The 21,435-nt window shown below is 40.5% G+C and overlaps 1 protein-coding gene and 1 pseudogene across 6 annotated transcripts in view; one reads left to right on the forward strand and one right to left on the reverse strand.

The window, feature by feature from the left end:
• Positions 1 to 21,435, forward strand: part of TBC1D8 (TBC1 domain family member 8) — a 112,137-nt gene that overhangs the window by 86,991 nt on the left and 3,711 nt on the right. For all 6 annotated transcript variants that reach the window (XM_045445682.1, XM_045445681.1, XM_045445679.1 and 3 more), the window contains 6 exons: positions 2,358 to 2,643; positions 3,387 to 3,516; positions 3,667 to 3,765; positions 4,461 to 4,529; positions 9,463 to 9,703; positions 10,249 to 10,314. In XM_045445682.1, coding sequence (XP_045301638.1) covers positions 2,358 to 2,643; positions 3,387 to 3,516; positions 3,667 to 3,765; positions 4,461 to 4,529; positions 9,463 to 9,703; positions 10,249 to 10,314 — 891 coding nt within the window. The remainder of the gene's footprint in view (positions 1 to 2,357; positions 2,644 to 3,386; positions 3,517 to 3,666; positions 3,766 to 4,460; positions 4,530 to 9,462; positions 9,704 to 10,248; positions 10,315 to 21,435) is intronic.
• LOC123580651 lies at positions 14,848 to 15,838 on the reverse strand (annotated as a pseudogene).

Raw genomic sequence — 21,435 nt, forward strand, 5'->3', positions numbered from 1 at the left:
GTGCCTCCTTCCCCTTCCTCCTCGTCCTCTGTGCTTGGGGAGTAGGGACATAGCCTGGGCCAAGACATGTGTCATCAGTTCTCAGTAAAAAATCCCCTGTGCTGCTCAGCTGGTCTCTGTACAAACCCTGCTTGGCTCTTGAATTTGCACAACTAACCGGTGTAATTCTCTGCACTATTCTAGCAAAATGGTGTAGTGAGGTAACCTGAAAAGAAAATTTCTTAGGCTCAGGAAACAAGTTGAAGAGTGCAAACCAGAGAGGTTTTTCCCTGTGGCCTGGAAACGGAGGGTGGTCTTCCTCTCAGTATCCAAGGAGCTCATGCAGACAGATGATCCCTTTCGCCCCGAGGGGAGGAGGCACATGGAGCAGTGCTGGTGACCCTCGAGGCTGGACCTGAAGGGCACACTTGGAAACGCCTCCAGACCCCCACCACTTGCATACGTTGATAGTGAGAAGGTCCATTTGTTGCTGCTGGGCTCTGGGCAGACCTGTGACCCCACAGCTCTCAGGCACACATTTGATGCCTTCTTTTCTTCTTATGGCTGATTTGAACTTGCATTATTTTGTGGTCCAGCACCTCCTAGTGGACAAGTGACAGAAAAATTGCCTCTGCTTGGTGATACTCTTAGATACCCTTTCTGGAGGTGGCCTAATGTTAGGGTGGCAGCTGTGAGAACAGAAACAAAAGAACGAATTTGAGACAGAATTTGGTAAAGGACTGGATGTAGGAGCAAGGCAGGAAGAAGATGCTTTCTGAAGACTGGTATCCAAAGACCTGAGGGAATGTGATGACCACTGAGAGTAAAGGGGGGGGGGGGGTTAGCTGGGAAGGAGGTGACCACTTGGTGCCTTTTAGTGGTCTTTCGGTACACTTTAGACTGTCTTTCCTGGTTCCCTTCATGTGCCCGAGTGCTCCCCTTTGTACTTTATGTTGTGGGAGGCAGTTTAACCTTGTACATGGTAGTACAGATTCATCAGACCTCAGGGACATCGGGAGGCAAGTTGCCAAAGCGGTCATCTGTTGATGGTGTTGCAATGGCACAGTTCATACTCCTCGGTGACCAGCAGACTGTCAGTGATAATGTGCACACTGTGTGACCACCACCCAGTGCAGGGTGGAGTATTTCCATAACCCACAAAGTTCCCTTCTGCCCCTTCCCCACCTGTGGCAGGATACTGATTTCCATCACCACGGATTAGTTCAACCCATTCTTGAACTTGGTATAAATGTAATGACAGAGAATGTAATCTCTTTTGTGTCTGGCTTCCTTTGTATAACATGAGGTTGTTGGTGCATCAGTAATTTGTTCCTTCCTATTGTCGAGTAGCCCTTCACTGTACATTTATACCATGATTTGTTTATCCAGTCACCTGTTAGTAGAGATTTGAGTTGCTTCCAGGTTTTTTATTGTAAGTAAAGTTGCAGTACACATTCCTGTAGAAGTCTCTTTGTGAATAAAGTTTGTCTGTTTTCTGGAGTATTTACCTAGGAGTAGAATTGCTAGGTCCTAGGTTAGATGTATTTTTAATTTTGTAAGAAACTGTTTTTCAAAGCAAGATATTCTGTAGTCACACATCTCACACCAGCAATGTAGAAGTTCTAGCTGCTCCACATCCCTGTTAGTCCTTGGAATTGTCTTTTTAATTTTTGCCATTCTAGTGGGTAAGAAGGGATCTGTCATGGAGGCTTTAATTTGCCTTTCTTTGATTAAGGGTCTTCAACATATTTTTCTGTGCTTCCTGGCCATTTGTTTATTGTCTCCTTTGAAGTGTCTGCTCACATCTTTTGCCTATTTAAAGAAAAAATTGGTTATTGATGACTAAGTTGCAAGAGTTGTTGTTTTGAATACAAGACCTTTGTCAGGTATATGTATTACAAATATTTTCTGAGTTTACAGTTTGTGTTATTATTTTATTGTTTTTTGAAGAACACCAGTCTTTAATTTTCATGAAGTCCAATTTATAACTTTTTCTGTGGCTAGTGCTTTTTTGTGTCCTAAGGAATTTTGCCTTTTTCCTCTATTTTCCTTGAGAAGCTTTATAGTATTAGCTTTATATTTAGGTCTGTGACACATTTCAGATGTATTTTCTTGTGTGATGTGAAGTAGGACTCGAGGTTCCCACCCCCCTCCCCCCTCCCCCACACAGGTATCCTCTGATTGAGCATTATTTTGTGAAAATACTATCCCCAATGAATTACCCTAGTCAATGTCAAAAATCAGTTAAGTGTGAGTCCTTTTCTGGACTCCAATTTGGTTTCATTGTTCTGATCATCTAAGATTAGTTTCAGTTTCAGGCTAACTTTAGAAAGTGTGACTCCCTGCCCAACCAAGTCTCCATGGCCTGCCTTTTCCAGGGGCCCAGGTGGACCAGTCAGTCTTTGAGGAACTCATCAAGGAGCACCTCCCCGAGCTGGCGGAGCACATGAACGACCTCTCAGCCCTAGCGTCCATCTCTCTCTCGTGGTTCCTGACTCTGTTCCTCAGCATTATGCCTCTGGAGAGCGCGGTGAGCGTTGTGGATTGCTTCTTCTACGATGGGATCAAAGCCATTTTCCAGCTGGGGCTGGCCGTGCTGGAAGCCAACGCTGAGGGCCTGTGCAGCAGCAAGGACGATGGCCAGGCCCTCATGGTCCTCAGCAGGTGGGCTCCTGGGGGGCGAGGCGGGCAGCCGAGGGCTCTGCCAGACAGATGATGGGTAAAGGCAGCAGCAGGTGCCCAGCAGGGCCATCATTGTGGAATTTTTCCTTCCACTCTGCCACTTGTCATCCTATCAGGTGGCACTGTTGGCTGTGTGTGGTGAAAAGCGCCATCTTCCCCACTCCTCTCCAGCTAGTGAGAGGGTACAGGAGGAGAGTGGGCTCTCAGTGCTTTTCTCTGAGGAGATACACACTCAGAGTGGCCTTGAATGGGGCAGGTGGGCACTAGGAAATGGTGGTCTCAGGCAGCTAGCTGGAGGTTTCAGACATTTGATGTGCAGGGGCTGGTGTGTTACAGTGAAAGAAAAGCCCCATGAGGCTGAGGACTGGAACCTGGGTTTCTTGGAACTGAGGGCAAGGTGAAAGACAGATGAGAGTTTCCCTTTCAGAACGCTGTGGAAGCTTACAATTGCACGTATGCACAGAAGTTTGTATTGGCTTCCAGAGAGTTCCCGATCTCTGCAAACCCACCCATGGAGCCCAGATCAACAAGTCTGGCATTAGGGATGTCTCCTTTTCTCTAAAGGAGCACAGTGCTTGCTACCTTGCCCTCCTCCCAGTGTTTGAAGACAAATGAACTCTGAAAATGCTCTGAGATGTTTCACGGCCCCTGTGAAGGTAGTGGGTGTGGTGTGGTGCTCAGGTGAGAGAGGAAACCAGTGCTTCAAAGGTGGGTTGTGTGCTCAGGTTTCTAGATCACGTTAAGAATGAGGACAGCCCTGGACTCTCAGTCGGCAGCCACCATGCCTTTTTCTCTGATGACCAGGAGCCCTACCCTGTGACTGACATTGCCGACCTGATCCGGGACTCCTATGAGGTAACTGGACCTGGCCCCATCCCCACCCTCGCCCTCTTGGAAACTTGTTCAGAGGTTGGTTTTGAGGGAAGTTCCCTGACTACTACTACTTTCCTCTGTTTGTATGCAAAAATGGATTCTGTGCATGAGTGACTCTCTGTTTCTCTGCAGAAATTTGGAGATCAGTCTGTGGAGCAGATTGAGCATCTGCGCTGTAAGCACAGGATCAGGGTTCTCCAAGGCCATGAAGATACCACAAAGCAGAATGTGGTGAGTCAAGGGTTATCAGAATGGCAGTCAGGCACTAACCTGGGCTCTGGTCTCCTGTTGGTCTCATAAGAATGCCAGCTTTTGGGGTGCCTGCATGGCTCAGTCAGAAGAGCCTGCGACTCTTGATCTCAGGGTCATGAGTTCAAGCCCCACATTAGGTGTAGAGATTACTAAAAATAAATACATAAACTTAATGCCAGCTTTGTACCCACCCCCCATTGAATTAGAATGACTTGGTATAGAAACAGCAGAGGTTCTCAAGTCAGACTGTGAGCAGTTTAACCACCGTGAGCCCCAGCTTACCCGGTTGTAAAATGAGGATACTAATACCCAGCATCCGGGATTAAATGAAGTCTGATATATAAAATGCCTAGCACAGAAGGCCTGCAGTGTTCATTGTTATTCAGGAGGAACTTCCTGCCCAAGCCCTGTCTTTGCTAGAGTTTGACTTCTGTCAGAACCTACACATTTGTCCTGAGGCACTGATGTGTGAATTGGAAAGGTTGAGGGTAAACACCTTGAGAAAGTTACCATATGGTGATCTTTGCGTCAGAGAGGAACAGGCTGTTCTGGTAGACAGGACTGGCGCCTGGCGTCCCCTCGCCCCCCTACGAGCAAGAAGAGCCCCCTGTTCCTCCGATCCTCCTAGGTGCTGGCACAGAACTCACTCCATTGCTGTTCATTCTTCTTTCAAGCTCCGCGTTGTTACCCCAGAAGTCTCCATTCTTCCTGAAGACCTGGAAGAACTCTATGACTTATTCAAGGTAGGAAACTCTGGGCAAATGGGGGAGTGAAAGGCCAAGCCCATGTTGTCGGCCTGCCGGGGTGGGTGGGTGAGCACGTGGAAAAGCCGCGGAGTCTGCCACGCGCCTGTTCAGTGGCAGCAAAGGCCGGAGCTGCCCCACTTGCTGGCTCCATCTTCTCCTCGCCTGCCTGCGGCTCACACACGAGAGCTGTGCTCTGCTGAGGGCCTTGGGTGCCGGTAACCCATTCTTCACGGTTCTCCATGGAGTTCCCAGGCCTGAGTACATGGAACAGTGACCATTACTGTCATCACCACCTCCTATGCTTCGTAATGACTCCTACTCCCATCCGTAATACATGTTGACATATTTTGATATTTGGCTTTATAGAGTGCGCTACTTTATACTTGACTTGCCCTTGATACTCTTACTAGCACTTTTCCATGTTGCCACGTAGTCTTACTCATTTTAAAATGACCTTACAGGCTATCATTGACGATACTAAATATACTAAACCGTATTTCTAATATTTGGATATTGAAGTAGATATCCAGATCTTGCTACTTAAATCACGCAGCAGAGAAAATTTTCCATAACCCTGCTAGAACTGTCCTTGCTTGAAACAGCAGATGAAAATGGGGAAGACAGGCAGGATTTAGGTGACCCACACCTGACACTATGGCAGTGAAGGGGGAGAAAGGACAGTTGGAGAAAGCAAGTCTGGAGTCTGGCTTCCAGAACCCTTCCTGGTGGGGACTCTGAGCTGCTGTCCTTCCTGAACTCAGATTGTCAAACTGATGGAAATAGTACTAAGCTACACGTCAGGTGCTTCTAAGCAGAGCAGTAGAGGTGGTCTGAACCTTGTGCACATCTGTCGTGGCATATTTGCCTGCAGTCACTGAAATGGCTGTTGGCCTAGAGTCCTGGCACCCTCGTTCCTAGTGAGCAGGATGTATAGGGAGGACTTCTCAGACCCGTGTCTTCTATGAACATCCCCTGTCTTCAAGTTTGATAGTTTCTTCTGTTGAGAAGAGAAAATATGAAGTCAAAGCTTACTGGTGTCCCAAGCCCCCACCTCTCTTCGACTTTCGAGGAGGAAAAATAGGGAATACTAGAAACATAAAGACAGGTAGACAAGTGTGTTGTTTAGCGTGAAAGTATTTCGTTTATTTAAGGCTAACTGTTCTCAGTCTAAGACCCGACACAAATCTGAATTTATATAATTTAAAAGATTGGTTTAAATGAGTAAAATTCATTAAATACTAGCCATGTTCATCTTTAATACAAAGAGTATTTAAAGAAGGTAGAGCTGTTTTCCTATTTCTGTCTTTCCTGTTAACGATGTGTTTGGTACTTAATAAAATTTTGTTTGTAGTTAGCTTTCCAACTCTTAGGACTAACTACAAATAGAAACTTAAGAACTATAAATACAAAACATTTTTTTAAGATACACTTCCAAAGGAAATTGCAGGAAAATAGCATGATAATCATGGTGTCTGATTGCGTTGTACAGCACTTTATGTACTCGCTCCAGTGCTTCTGGGCCCAGAGTCTGCATGTGCCCCACCACGTAAGAGCCCTGTCAGACTGTCCTTTCTCTCCATGCTTCTGGCCTTCTCTGAATTCCCTTGGCTTTCATAGCCTGACATCATGTGTCCTAGTACTTGCCTAAGTACTGTGTGGGGTATAATGTTCTCTAGTTGGGTTTTACATACACCTCTGGTCTTTTCAGTCAGAATTTCATCTTCTCAGGGAAAGGTTCACCTAGAGATACCCTTCCATTGCTTTATAAATACATGATAGGTTATTAATAAGGAGTCTGTTCCATAACTTCACTGCATCCTTCCCTAAGCCTGGAATGAATGGGCATGATCCTTCTGTGTTAACAAGCAGTAGCTCTGACCATCTTCATTACATACTCTTTCCTATTCAAGATGAACCATGTGGTTGATACTTAATGAAATCTATTTTTATTGCTAATTTAAAGCAGTTTTTTAAGGTTTGAATGCAATTTTTTTCTTTTAGTTTTATTGATATGACCAGCATCGAGCACTGTAAGTTTAAAGCATGCAGCATGACGACTTGACTTACGTATATTGTGAGGTGATTACTACAGTAAGCTTAATTAGCACCCATCTCATATGGATACAAAAAAAAAAAAAAAAAGAATTTTTTTTTCTTGTGATGAGAACTTTGGGATCCACTCTCTTAGCAACTTTCAAGTATACCATATAGCCCTTAACTATAGTCGTCACGTCATACATTACATCCCTAGTGCTTCTTATAACTGGAAATTTGTACCTTCTGGCCACTTCACCCAGTTCCCCCACTCCTCACCCCAGCCTCGGAGAACCACAAGTCTGATTTCTTTTTCCGAGTTTGGCATTTTGTTTTTAGATTCCACATAAGATTGGGATCAATACAATATTTTTCTTTTTTTTCCTGCCTGATTTATTTCACTTCGCATAATGCCTTCATGGTCCATCCGTGTTGTAAAGCAGTCTTCCAAATTATATAAATTCAGATTTGTGATGTCTGTCTCCTATTCTCTCAAATTGAGAACAGTATCATTAATCTTACCCCAGTAAGATGTGAACAATATAATACAAACTTGGTGTCACAGAATATTTCTGGAAACACCAAACACCTGAAAAACAGTTATTTATGTATTCCATAAACCTGCTCTTATTAATGATCTGTTAAATTCATTCACTCTTGAATGAATTATCAGGCTGTTTAATAATATTTGGGGGCACCTGGGTAGCTCAGTTGGTTAAGTGTATGATTTTTAATTTTGGCTCAGGTCATGATCTCCTGATTTGTGGGTTTGAGCCCCATAGTGGGCTCTGCACTGGCAGCATAGAGTCTGCTTTGGATTCTCTCTCTTTCTCTCTCTCTCTCTCTCTCTCTCTCTGCCCACCCCCCCTTGCTCTTGCTCTTTCTTAAAATAAATAAACTTTTAAAAGTTTATTTGGTCTCTTTAATATTTTGCTTGCTTCCATATTCTGGTTAAGACTTATTTTCAACTTTTAATTAAAAATCACAAAACAAAGAAAATAAAATTATACCTATTCTTCCCATAAAAAAAAAAAGAAGAAACTTTTAAGCAAAAATGAAAGGGTCTCATCCTGTCTCCACCTGCAGTCCTACCCTTGTACAGGTAATTCCTATTAACAAATTGGTGAGTATCTTTCCTGATTTTTTTTCCCTTTTATACTATGTCTTTCTCTCTCTCTCTCTCTCTCTCTCTCTTTCTCTCTCTCTCTCTCACACACACACACACACACACACACACACACACACACACATTTTTTTCCGTACATTTTTTTATCATGGATATTTTTATAGTAATATATACAGATCTTTTCTCATGTAAAAAATAGCTGTACAGTTTTGGGGCACATGGGTGGCTCAGTTTAGCGTCCCACCAGCTCAGGTCATGATCTCACAGTTCGTGAGTGTGAGCCCCACATTGGGCTCTGTGCTGACAGCTCAGAGTCTGGAACCTGTTTCAGAGTCTGTGTCTCCCTCTCTCCCCCTCCCCCACTCACACTGTCTCTGTCTCTCTCAAACATAAATAAAAACATTAAAAAATTTTTTAAAATAGCTGTACAGTTTCACCGTGGGGTTGAACCATAATTTACTTAACCATTTACCTATCGAGAGGCATTGAAGTTTCCAGTTTTTTGCTGCTTTATAAACTGCTGCCCTGAGCTCTCTGTGCCTTTATCTGGACACCGGTGCTGCAGTTTCTGTAGGATGAGTTCCTCAGGGATACACAAACCAAACTGTAGCCTGTATTGCTAAAGTGTTTTTGATTTTTTCAAAAGTCAGTTCCACTAATGAGGTCCAACAGTGCCAAGTCCTTGGTTTGCTTATTGTAATTGTTTTCTTGGCAGGATTCTGTGGGTGTTTAGCATCACAGGATGCACAAATGTACATGGAATTTCATAGTATGTCTGGGGCTTTTAGGAGTGGAAATTCATTAGACCTTTGTTTCACACTGAAAAGTTCCTGTGGCATCTTTCACAATTCTACAAAGGCTATTTGAAGAATTCGGCTGCCAACCAACACAACAGTAAAATTAGAAATGGCATTTTGGTTTTCATCCAAGGATATGTGCTTGTGTATTACAGCATCCACACTTGTGTCTGTGCCACTCTTACAGGTGGAGGGCAGTGAAATTGTGAAGAACCCTGCAGTCACTGGGAGCCATTTCTATGAGTCGAGATGCCCCAGGAGGTGATTTAGTATGGGTGTAAAAGATGGTCCTAAAGAGGCGAGCCTCAGGGACACGGCCAGTTTTGATTGCTGTAGTTGTTGGTATAGTCCTAAGACTTTGAGTCCCTATTTTTTTTTTCTGGTTTTTTTGAATTGTTAATATAGTCATTTGGTTCAAAATTCAAAACCTGTAAGCAAGTATACAGTAAAAGGACTTGGTTCTACATTGGGGTCCCCACCCGTTTTCCCTCCTGACAGGCAACCCATGCTACCGGTTTCTGCTGTATTCTGTAGACTTGTCTAGTTAGCGCTTTGTCGTTTTCAGGTGTGATTTTATGAGACAATAGAATAAAAATTAGGTCTCCTAGAATTAACACTATGGCAGCTAAAGTACACACTGAAAAAATGGTTAAAATGGTTTAAAACGGTAAATTTTGTTAGGTGTAGTTTGCTATCATGAAAAAAGTAACCTTAGAAAAAGAGGTCAAAATTACATATTCATGTGAGTAAGAAGTACAAGAAGGTAACAAGGGAAATGTTTTACATGTCTGGTTAGAGTAATGAGATTGCAAGTGCTTTAATTTTTTCACTTGTGTTATAATATTGCTTATTCAATACATATTTTCCAAGGCCAGGTGAGTCCTGAGAGAGGGCTGTGTGGACCGTGGCTTGTAAGCGTGCGGGCTCCTCCAGGGACCACCATCTCTCAAAGATCCCTCTCTCTTGTTTTAAGAGAGAACACATGATGAGCTGCTACTGGGAGCAGCCCAGGCCGGTGGCCCCGCGCCATGACCCCAGCAGGCCCTATGCAGAGCAGTACCGCATAGACGTCCGGCAGTTTACACACCTGTTTCAGCTTGTCTCGCCCTGGACCTGTGGGGCCCACACGGAGATCCTCGCTGAAAGGACTTTCAGGCTCCTGGATGACAACATGGATCATCTGATCGAATTCAAAGCATTTGTGAGCTGTCTCGGTAGGACTCTGTGGGTCTTCACCGTGGCAAGTTAATTTGGGACGGGAGTCCGTGAACACAAGACAAGGTGGACTGTGGAGCAGGCAGACCCACACGATGAAATGTATTTGGGCACGGGCCTGACATGATTTTGTGATTTTAGAAACCACTCTGCAGGCTCCTCTCATGTCTAATTTTATGCTTCCTTAAGGAGGGTGAGAAGGGCCCACACTGTCAACATACAAGGTCATTGCCCTTGTTCTCCTCCGGTACCCAGGGTGTGGTGGTGGCTTGTTAGGAGCCACGTTCCTAAGTCTTGCACAAAAAATTAAAATCTTTCAGACTGTGTGAGGCCAAAGTTCACGAGGTTATCTTACCGGTCAATAGTGACCAATTGCTACCTTTTACATTTTCATTTCAAACATAGTGTGTCTGGGGGTAGTGGCAACGAGGTATTGGGTCAACAAGTATTGACCTTACTAAGTTCTCTCCCCACAGTGAGTTTGTGTCATGACAAATGTACTTTAACCATTTGCATATACTCAGTCTCTTTTCTGTTTTTGCAGATGTTATGTATAATGGAGAAATGAATGAAAAAATTAAGCTGTTATATAGACTTCATATCCCTCCAGGTAAGAAATACTAAGGAAAAAATTTAGGCTCTGTTCTGCTTTGACACAGAGACGCTTTGGGCATGACTCTGAAGTTCTCATTTAAAATTTCATTTAGACTTGAGTCCACAGATGTTTCTGGTTTGGGGTTACTGGTAACAGATTTTCAGTACTGTACTGTATGGCCTATGGTAGTGGTTCCCAAACTTCAGCATGCATCAGAATCAGCTGGAGGGCTTGTTAAAACACAGGTTCCTGGGCCCCACTCCAGAGTTTCCGACTCACTAGTTCTGAGGACAACATGCTGGGAACTGCTGGGCTGTGGAATGTGTGGGGCAGCAGACCCTGGTTGCCTTAATAGATGGTTATTTTAGCCTACTCTTTTGAAGGACCGTATCATTTTTCCAGCAGGTAAGACCCCACTTCTCTCAAGTTTAAGCAGTGGTGACCAGTAACAAAGAAATCAGTTTTGATACCTATGGGGTATTACGTGGCTTTAACCGTAAGGTATTCCTTGGATCTTTGAAACTCATAGAGGTGGGTTAGTAATGCCAAGATGGTTTCTGGACCCAGGGCCATATGGTTCTGGTGTTGGATGGGGCTCTGACAGGACTTCCCAACGAGGGAGACTAGGAAGGGAATTTTTAGGGCCATGAGATCCTGGTGCCTTTTACAACTAACACCTCTACAAGTTGGAAATGTGGGTGGACATAATTTGTGGGGTTTTTGGGTACACTTCCTGAATTGAGCCATTACTGAACTGGCATATAATATATGCTCTACAGTATCCCCAGGGAACATTCTGTAGCAGCCACCCAGCTCCTCCTCCACCTCCCCACAGGCTCATTATTTTACTGCAAATGGCTTAGCATCAGTGAAGTTTTTTGCCTTTTATGCCAGTATAAGTTAGTGACTTTTGTTCTTGAATTTGCCTTTATTTTTCACAAACGTATTCCTACTAACATAGAAGACATGCATAATTATTCCCTTATTATCATCGCTGTCACTCTTTTCACAATCATCTGTATCTAGTACTGCTAAATAGGACATGTGATTGATTGTATTTCATTCATTTATTTCATCTTAATTTTTAAATAAGCATTTTATTTTGGGATAATTTTAAATTTACAGAAAAGTTGCAAAGATAGTGATGATGGAGTTCTCATTTTTTAAATATCTTTTAAGTGTTTTAAAGTTGTTTTATTTTTATTGCAGTATAGTTAACATAGGGTTTTTAGTTTCAGGTGTACAATATAGTGATTCAACACTTCTATACATTACTCAGTGCTCATCACAACAAGTGCACTCCTTAATCCCCATCACAGATTTCACCCATCTCCCTCCCCCACTCCTGGCACCCATGAGTTTGTTCTCTATAGTTAAGAGTCTGTCTATTGGTTTTCTCTTTTTTTCCCCCCTTTGCTTGCTTGTTTTGTTTCTTAAATTCCACATATGAGTGAAATCATATGGTACTTGTCTTTCTCTGACAGACTTATTTCACTTAGTATTATACTCTCTAACTCCATCCATGTTGTTGAAATGGCAAGATTTCATTCTTTCTTAAAGCTGAGTAATATTCCATTGTGTATACACACACACACACACACACACACACACACACACACACACACACACACCACATCTTTATCCATTCATCAGTCAGGAGACATTTGGGTTGCTTCCATAATTTGGTTGTTGTCGATAATGCTGCTGTACCATAGGGGTGCATGTATCCCTTTGAATTAGTGTTGCTGTATTTTCAGGGTACATGCCCAGCAGTGCGATTACTGGATCATAGTTCTATTTTTAATTTTTTGACGAACCACCATACTGTTTTCCACAGTGGCTGCACCAGTTTGCATTCCCACCAACAGTGCACAAGGGTTCCTTTTTCTTCACATCCTCATCAACACTTGTTTCTTGTGTTGTCGATTTTAGCCATTCTGACAGATGTGAGGTGGTAGCTCATTATAGGTTTGATTTGTATTTCCCTGATGATGATGATGATGATGTTGAGCACCTTTTGATGTGTCTGTTCGCCATCTGGATGTCTTCATTGGAGAAATTTCTGTTCATTTCTTATGCCCATTTTTAATGGATTATTTGTTTTTTGGGTGTTGTGTAAGTTCTTTATATATTTTGGATACTTACCCTTTATCAGCTACATCATTTGCAAATATCTTCTCCCATTCCATAAGTTGCCTTTTGTTGTTTTTGCTGATTGTTTCTCCTTTGCTGTGCAGAAGCTTTTTATTTTGATGTAGTCTAACAGTTTATTTCTGCTTTTGTTTCCCTTGCCTGAGGATACATATCTAGAAAAATGTTTCTATGGCTGACGTCAGAGAAATTATTGCCTGTGCTATCTTCAAGGATTTTTATGGTTTCATGTCTCACTTGTAGGTCTTTAATCCATTTTGAGTTTATTTTTGTGTATGGTGAAAGAAAATAGTCCAGTTTTCCCAACACCATTTGTTGAAGAGACTGTCTTTTTCCCATTGGATATTCTTTCCTCGTTTGTTGAAGATTAATCGACCATATAATTGTGGGTTTATTTCTGGGTTTTCTATTCTGTCCATTGACCTATGGGTCTGTTTTTGTGCCAGTACCATACTATTTTGATTACTATAGCTTTGTACTATAACTTGAAATCTGCAATTGGGTACCTCCAGTTTTTCTTTTTCAAGATTGCTTTAGTTGTTCAGGGTCATTTATGGTTCCATACACATTTTAAGATTGTTTGTTCCAGTTCTGTGAAAAATGCTGTTGGTATTTTGATAGGGATTGCATTAAATCTGTAGATTGCTTTGGGTAGTATGGACATTTTAACAATATTTGTTCTTCTAGCCTATGAGCATGGAATGTCTTTCCATTTCTTTGTGTTGTCTTAAATTTTTTTCATCAATGTTTTATAGTTTTCACAGTACCAGTCTTTCACCTCCTTGGTTAAATTTATTCCTAGGTATCTTTTTATTTTTGATGCAATTGTAAATGAGATTATTTTCCTTTTTTTTTAAAGGCATATAAAACTATTTATTGACCACTGTTTACCAGTATTTACAATAAAGTAAACAATATACAGTTGGATAACATTCTGACTACAAAGGTACTGCTTCTCCTGGTTTCTGCTGAACCAGTAACTCAAATACTGAGAAGATTAAGCTTACATGTAAGGAATGAGTTGGGGTAAAGACGAAAAACACAGGTCAAGAGTTTAGATTACAGACGTTTGTCCCCCCATTTATTCCAGAAGGTGCTAAATTGCCAACATCTCTAACCATCTGATTATGATTAGGTTTCCATGAACGAAGTGTTAAAGATTCCATGAAACATGACCACTTAGTACAGCACAGGGATTTCAATTTCTTGAAAAGGTCACTAGAAGGAAGCTTTAAATGTCCACTTAACTAAGTTTAGCTTAATTAATTAAAACACACCAGGACTTGTCTAGTTTTCTCATTGGGTGGGGAACTGTTGGTAGTGATAAAATTTTCCTTTCAGGGATCTTGCAAATAAACTTGCATTTGTATGAATGTAGATATGGATTCTGATATGGCTTTTCAAATTGTCCCATTTAAATTGCTTACATTTTTTAATTTTTTTTTTTAATTTTTTTTTTTTTCAACGTTTATTTATTTTTGGGACAGAGAGAGACAGAGCATGAACGGGGGAGGGGCAGAGAGAGAGGGAGACAGAGAATCGGAAACAGGCTCCAGGCTCCGAGCCATCAGCCCAGAGCCCGACGCGGGGCTCGAACTCACGGACCGCGAGATCATGACCTGGCTGAAGTCGGATGCTTAACCGACTGCGCCACCCAGGCGCCCCTAAATTGCTTACATTTTTTTAAAACAGCACAATTAATTACAAAATTTGAAAGGTTAAGGCTTCAGGAAAAATGTCAATTTAAACAATGTATTTCTTAGGTTGCTAAAAATGATGGCATCCCAGAAACATGAGCTTATCCACGGTTATAAAATGCTGTTTTTAGGGGCGCCTGGGTGGCGCAGTCGGTTAAGCGTCCGACTTCAGCCAGGTCACGATCTCGCGGTCCGTGGGTTCGAGCCCCGCGTCAGGCTCTGGGCTGATGGCTCAGAGCCTGGAGCCTGTTTCCGATTCTGTGTCTCCCTCTCTCTCTGCCCCTCCCCCGTTCATGCTCTGTCTCTCTGTCCCAAAAATAAATACACGTTGAAAAAAAAAAATTAAAAAAAAAATAAAATGCTGTTTTTATTTTGGGGAATGTTAAAAAAAGGAAGGAAAAAAAAAAACCATTTACATATGTATTTTAAGTATACACACAAAAAAACCCCCAAATAAACAAAAAAACCCCAGAGTGGTCCTTAGGCATATAGGAGTTAACAAAAAGTTCTGATTAACAACTATGAAGATTTCCCCCAACATTTAGAAAATGTGTTGTCTAAAGCAGGGGAATAATATACCATATTCTTAAATATTCCTTTCTGATAAAGGAAGCTTTCATTTGCCCAGAATACCCAGTGGTATAGATGGAAAACCCCAAACAACTCCCCCCAATACTACTTCAAAACAAACATGTGAAACTTGATTTTCATTAGAATGTTATTTCTTCACACTAATAAATCAAAAAACCAAGACCCGGATTTTACATATGTATAAATGTATATAAAAAACAATGCAAACAGTTACTGAGCTTATCTCCTGGACAAGAATGCCAAGTTAGTCTGTCTTCATAAAAAGCAATTACAATCTGAGGACACTTCATATTTGCCTCTTTTGCCAGCACCAAGCCTGCCTCATCTGAATCTTTCCATTTCATGAGAAACATGAAATCTCCACTGCTGTCTGTGGCACCAATTATTCATTTGGGATCAAGACCTTTGGCAAAAGCATCTCTTTTCTTCTTTGACTTGCTATCATCAGATTCGCTGTCAGATAAAGATTTTCTTTTTGTGCCATCTTTTTCTTTACCAGCTTTTGAGAATTAAGAAATGCTTCAGTTAACTCTGGACAATCTAAATTTTCTGCAGGTTCCCAAGTATTGTCAGCATCTGTAAATCCCTTCCCCTTCAGGAAGTACTCCACTTTCCTGTTCACTACACGTCGGTCCAGTACTATTCTCATCACAAATTCTTCAGGCCCTGCCTCTTCTTTTTTACTCTTTCCGTTCTGTTTCTTTCTCATTTTTTGCAATGTAGAAATTTTTTTTGCAATGGCCATTTTTTATTGCAGAGTTGAAGAGCTATTGTTTACCACCTGTGAGCTGCTCTGGGTCCCAGGTCTGGGGATTGTTTTCTTAATTTCACTTTCTGCTGCTTTATTATCAATGTATAGGAATGCAGATTTCTGTATACTGATTTTGTATCCTGTGACTTTACCGAATTCATTTATCAGTTCTAGTAGTTTTTTGGTGGCCTTTGGGGTTTTCTCTATATAGTATGATATCGTCTAAACATAGTGAAAATTTGAATTCATCCTTACCAATTTGGATGCCTTTTATTTCTTTTTGTTTTTGATTGCTGTGGCTAGAACTTCCAGTACTATGTTGTAAAAGTGGTGAGAGTGGACATCCTTGTTTTTTCCCTGACCTTGGGGGAAAAGCTTTTAGTGTTTCCCCAGAGTATGATGTTAGCTGTGGGTTTTTCATATTTTCATAAGGCCTTTATTATGTTGAAGTATGTTCCCTCTAGACCTACTTTAGGTCTAGTTGAGAGTTCTTATTATGAATGGATATTGTACTCTGTCATATGCTTTTTCTGCAACTCTTGAAATTATCATATGGTTTTTATACTTTCTCTTGTTGATAGGATGTATCACGTTGATCTGGGAACATTAAGCTGCCCTTGCATCCTGGGAATAAACCCCATTTGATCGTAGTGTAATATATCTTTAAACTTACTGGTTTTTGGTATTATCATTTGAGGCTGATACTTGATTCTTGATCTAGCTTCATATTGAAGTTGTTTCAAAATTCTGTTTATTTCTAAAAGCCATGTTTTAATTATTAGTTCATTAAAAGACATTTGTAGACCTTCATGGCTTTTGAAAATCAATTTTTCAAAAACTTTTTGACTGTATGGGATTGTAACATTTATATGACTCCAAATTTAAAATTTTTAATTAAGTGCAAATTGAGATTTGATATATGTTATTTCGCTTACCTATATTTAACATTGGAATTTTTGACACAAAGAAAGAAAAGTCTTAACAATGCAGACAACCTAAAACCTATTTAGGTATCAATTTGTTAAGGCCATAAAGATCCACAATACATTTAGGTATTTTTAATTTAAATTTAATTTTAACACATACTTCCCATCATAACTTTTTGAGTAAAGGTGGAACACACACACTAGGGAGGTAAAAGAAGAGTCTTGTTAATTAGGAGGAGGTATACTGAGGATTGCAAGTTTGAATTTGTACCCTCAGAGAGTAAGGCCTCATTTGCCAGATGAGGGAGGCATGGTACCAAACAAAGCACAACAGCCCCTGGGCCCTACACACCCACCTTGTGCAGAGCTCTTGCTTGTAACTTTGCAAGGGTATTATGGGAGGCAAAGGGATTTTGTGAGCTCGCTTACAAAGGTATCTGATGCAACTCAGGAAGCAAGAAAGTGCTAAGCCCAGGGTCTCAGTTCCAGAAGAGCTCCCTTTATTGGCTCCATAGTGATTACAACACTGTTTGTTTAGCAGAGGAAATAGAAGAGAAATAGGCCAGATGATTTGATGCCTTATCAGGTGACGTACAGATTAACAGTATTCCAGAAGATTATTAAATTGGGAGTTTTCATTGCAGACTGATAAATCTACAGATATTGGTCATTTTGCTCAGTGAATTATACTAATTGGACTTCCAGAAGACCATTTTCTGGAACATCAGATTCGTTAGAAGCATCAAAGCAAGCTACTAAGAATGCTCTATTGGAAATGGTAAATGAGCACAAACAAATGAGACACTGGAGGCTTTCTGTAAAGGAGCATACTGAGGTGGCAGCTTACGCCCCCAGCTCCTAGAGATGCCAAGATTCAGGGAATACGTTATGTTTGCAGAGCAGCTCTCCCCTGGGGTCCTGCTGGTCTGGATCCACATTAAATGATCTTAAAGTGTTAAATCCAATAGAATTTGAGCTGTTCCAGTCTTGTGTTCAGCTTTACGTGAAGATATAGGCTTCTTTTTGAGGCCTTATACACACAAAAGTGAATTTGCTGTCCAAAGAAAGGGTTTTGTAAAGAAGTGTGGAGTTAAAAGGAAAAATCTTACAGATAATTCCAATTTGCCATTTGGTTAAAGATGGTTATTTTGAAAAGGATTTCAAGTTGAAGACCTGAATGAACTTAATTGAAAATTGAAAGCACACTTGAAAATATATTAACATGTAGCAACAAAGTATGGATTCAAAGCAAAAATTCAACCAAGAATGATGTTAGAAATGCTTCATCAGTGATATTTAGTCAGTGTTAGAATTTGAAATCTGAAACCTAACTGTAGACAAATATAGCAGTATCTGTACAAAAGAGGAAAAGCTTTGTTATTTTAGAATATTTGATATAAAAAAATTTTAAAAGGGGTCAAAATCCAGTCATATTAGCCAAAAAAAAATTCAGTAATACATTTGTCAGTAAGGGTGAAGCTGTGTGATGTTTCATGCTTTACATAAAATAAAAAACACTTGAACATTCAAATTCTCGGTAATGACACTTGCTTCCACCTTTTGTTCAGTTTTCAGTAATAGTGGCAGCCTGTTTTGAAGAGATCATTATTTAAAAGTCCTAATCAGGAATTGCATGTAACCATTTCAATATAAATAGTGGTATGATAACTAATATTAAGTCCTGGGGCGCCTGGGTGGCTCAGTTGGTTGGGCCTCCGACTTCGGCTCAGGTCATGATCTCGTAGTCTGTGAGTTCGAGCCACACGTTGGGCTCTGTGCTGACAGCTCAGAGCCTGGAGCCTGCTTCCGATTGTGTCTCCCTCTCTCTGGTCCTCCCACACTCACGCTCTGTCTCTCTGTCTCTTTCTCTCAAAAATAAATAAACGTTTAAAAAAAAATCCTAAGTATTCTAACATTTCAGTACCATTAGATCCATTTTGTTACTTGACAAAATATTTTATTTCATCACTTATGGTAAAAGAATGTATCTTTGAAGTTTGTTTACTTAGAATGGATCCCCTTTCTAAACCTATGCAGTACAATTAGAAATACACAAGATCTTTGTATGACATTGTCTGCTTTGTCAAGAGTATTGGCAGATCAGATGATAGGAATGGACATATACAATCACAGATTTCATACTGTAGTCACTGTGGATAAAAACCTTAGCAGTATTGTGAAATGGATGTTATGTGTGTGAAATTAACATCAACAGGACCAAAGACAATGGAACATGTGACGACCATGGTTTGCCTAAGAGAAAAGTCTGGCACCCAAGTTACACTCACCATATTGGTTCTCCACTTTTTGCTTAGCCTTTTCTTATGGTTATACTAAGAAACAATACTGATGATAAACTCTATATAATCTACTGCTTTTGAGAATGTGTTAATATGTCAAAGGATCTATTAAAATCCAAGAAACTGAAAGACACACTGCCTTAAGGACCAAATTATTAATGGAAATGGCTCAAATGGCACACATGAAGAGGATTCACCAAATGAAGTGGAAACAGATGAGCTAATTGATGAATCCAGCTAAGATCAGGAACTTCTCTCAGAGAATGGATATAGTCTCTTTGAGATGATTCTGATAATGGATGACATACCAAGCAAACTTACAAAGGTCAGCTTTTCACAGGACACACAAAAATGAAAAGATTACATTCTAGTTTAACAACTTAAGCAGAATTGATAACGACATCAGAAATTATACCATGCACATTCATTTTGGTGATAGCTTAAGCTAGACGAAAGATCTGTTCTTTCGACTGGAGTTTAAAATACCAAAAGAAGATTTTGAAAAATATGAAAAATGTAGTGTACACACCTCTGAAAACATCTTTTGTGAAATTGTAATATTGCATTGAACCTTTTAGAAGAGCTGGGTACTGAAGATCCTTGGTATTACCCAAATTGTCAAGCCACTAGGAAAGTGGATTTGATCATAGCATCCAGTACTTGTTTACATCATGTGTTTTTCTTTTAATTTCATTTAAAAATTTTTTTTTAATGTTTATTAATTTTTGAGAGAGAGAGGATGAGCAGGGGAGGAACAGAGGGAGAGGGAGACAGAGGATCTGAAGTGGACTGTGTGTTGGCAGCAGAAAGCCTGATGCGGAGCTCAGACTCATGGAACCATAAGATCATGATCTGAACCGAAGCCGGCTGCTTAACCGACTGAGCCACCCAGGTGCCCCTTCAGTGATTTTCTTAGATATCTGAGACCCAAGTTGGGTACTTTACTTAGCTTTCCTATCAAAGACTTGGTTGGATATATTGGAATTCCTAATTAATTGCAAGTCCTAGCTGCTATAATTTGCTGTTTTCAACCACTGTGGAGGGCTAGGAAGGCACTATTCTGTTTTTGCAAGAAAAAATATGAGAATGGTATTATTTTGATGACTGTAGTGTCTCAACTGCATCTGAAAACCAAACTGTATTGAAAGCAGTGTATGTACTCTTCCACCAGAGCTAAGATACAATAGAACTAGCTTTTCTCCTCCACAAGAATCCCATTTAGAAAGTGACAAAGATAGCAGTGGTGATGACAATGAAGTCCTTGAAGCCAGAGAACAGACTTTCCTGCTGGTGGCATTTATTGAAGTCATGAAGGTATCTACCACATTAAGATAAAAGTTTGAGATAGACTGCAAATGTAAATCCTTCAAGATATTTTAACTTGTGCTATACTTGAAGCGAGACACAATGAAAACTTTAATAGAAATGTCTCATTTTATTTATAGTCTTGAATTACAAGTTACACATCAGAATGTAAAAATGTTTATGAAACATTTATGAAAGTTCAGATACCTCATTTAAGAAGGTGGAAAGTACATTTAAAGATTGTAAACAACCTTTACTACTTTCCCTTAATGCATTGTGTACTTCGGAGCATAGGTAACAATGAGTTTTTTCATTGATTCTTTACCTGTCTCCTTTCTAGACACTCGCCCTCTTGAATTAACCATTCCTCTCTATGCTCTCATAATATTTGTGTGTATTATTCTTCTGTTAGAGCATTTTTTTAGTGACTTGTGTACACATTTCACCTCTTAGAGACCCAATATCCTCTTGACATCTTCTAGCAGCTATTACCTAAAAAAATCTGTTTCCATCATGACTGCCCTAAGTACCATCCAGGTTTTATGATTTTCCTCCTATTCAGTGAGTGGATGCTCGCATGTGCCACTGTGTAGAATTTTTGGGCAAGCCTGGAAAAATGACTTAACATCTGTTATAATAAAACCCCCAAACCTAAAACAACCCCAAACAATTCCCACCCCCCAAACCCCAGAAACATGTCTCCCAAGTAGGAAGGAGAGTACCTTATCAAGGCTTTGGTGCCATCTTGGGGATATTTGTTGGATTACAACTGAATTTTGCCCTTTATTCTCAGTGAGTGGCTTACTAGTAAATATAAGGATCCTGCTGTGTCCATTCATTCTTTATAATTTTTTTATTTATTTTGAGAGAGTGAGTGCACTTAGATGCGGGAGAGGCAGAAAGGAGAGAGAGAGAGAGAATGAGAATCCCAAGTAGGCTCTGTGCTGTCAGCACAGAGCCGGATGCGGGGCTCAATCTCACAAACTTGAGATCATGACCTGGGCTGAAATTAAGTCAGAGGCTTAACCCACTGAGCCACCCAAGTGCCCCTAGAATTGTTTTTTATAAGAGCTTTTTGATCTGTGGTTCCCATACCATATAGTGCATTCATTTAATGTTACAAAACCCGTTTTTTAGTATCTTTAAACAACCATCATCCCAATTTAGGTATTTTCATCACCCTAAAAAGGACCATACTCTCGCTGTTGCTCCCAGCCCATCCATTTTGCTTTGCTTTGTCTTTATAGAATCCTGTTTTAGGTATTTCCTATAAATGGGAATAATGCAATTTGCCGTTTTGTGTGGCTTTTACTCAGTTTTCAAGGTTCATCCATGTTATAGCCTGTCTCTGTTTATTCATGACTGAATTTGATACTCCATTTGATAATTATGTCCTAATCTCCTCATTAATTGAA

This window comes from Leopardus geoffroyi, chromosome A3 (assembly GCF_018350155.1).
Source record: "Leopardus geoffroyi isolate Oge1 chromosome A3, O.geoffroyi_Oge1_pat1.0, whole genome shotgun sequence".
NCBI lineage: Eukaryota > Metazoa > Chordata > Mammalia > Carnivora > Felidae > Leopardus > Leopardus geoffroyi.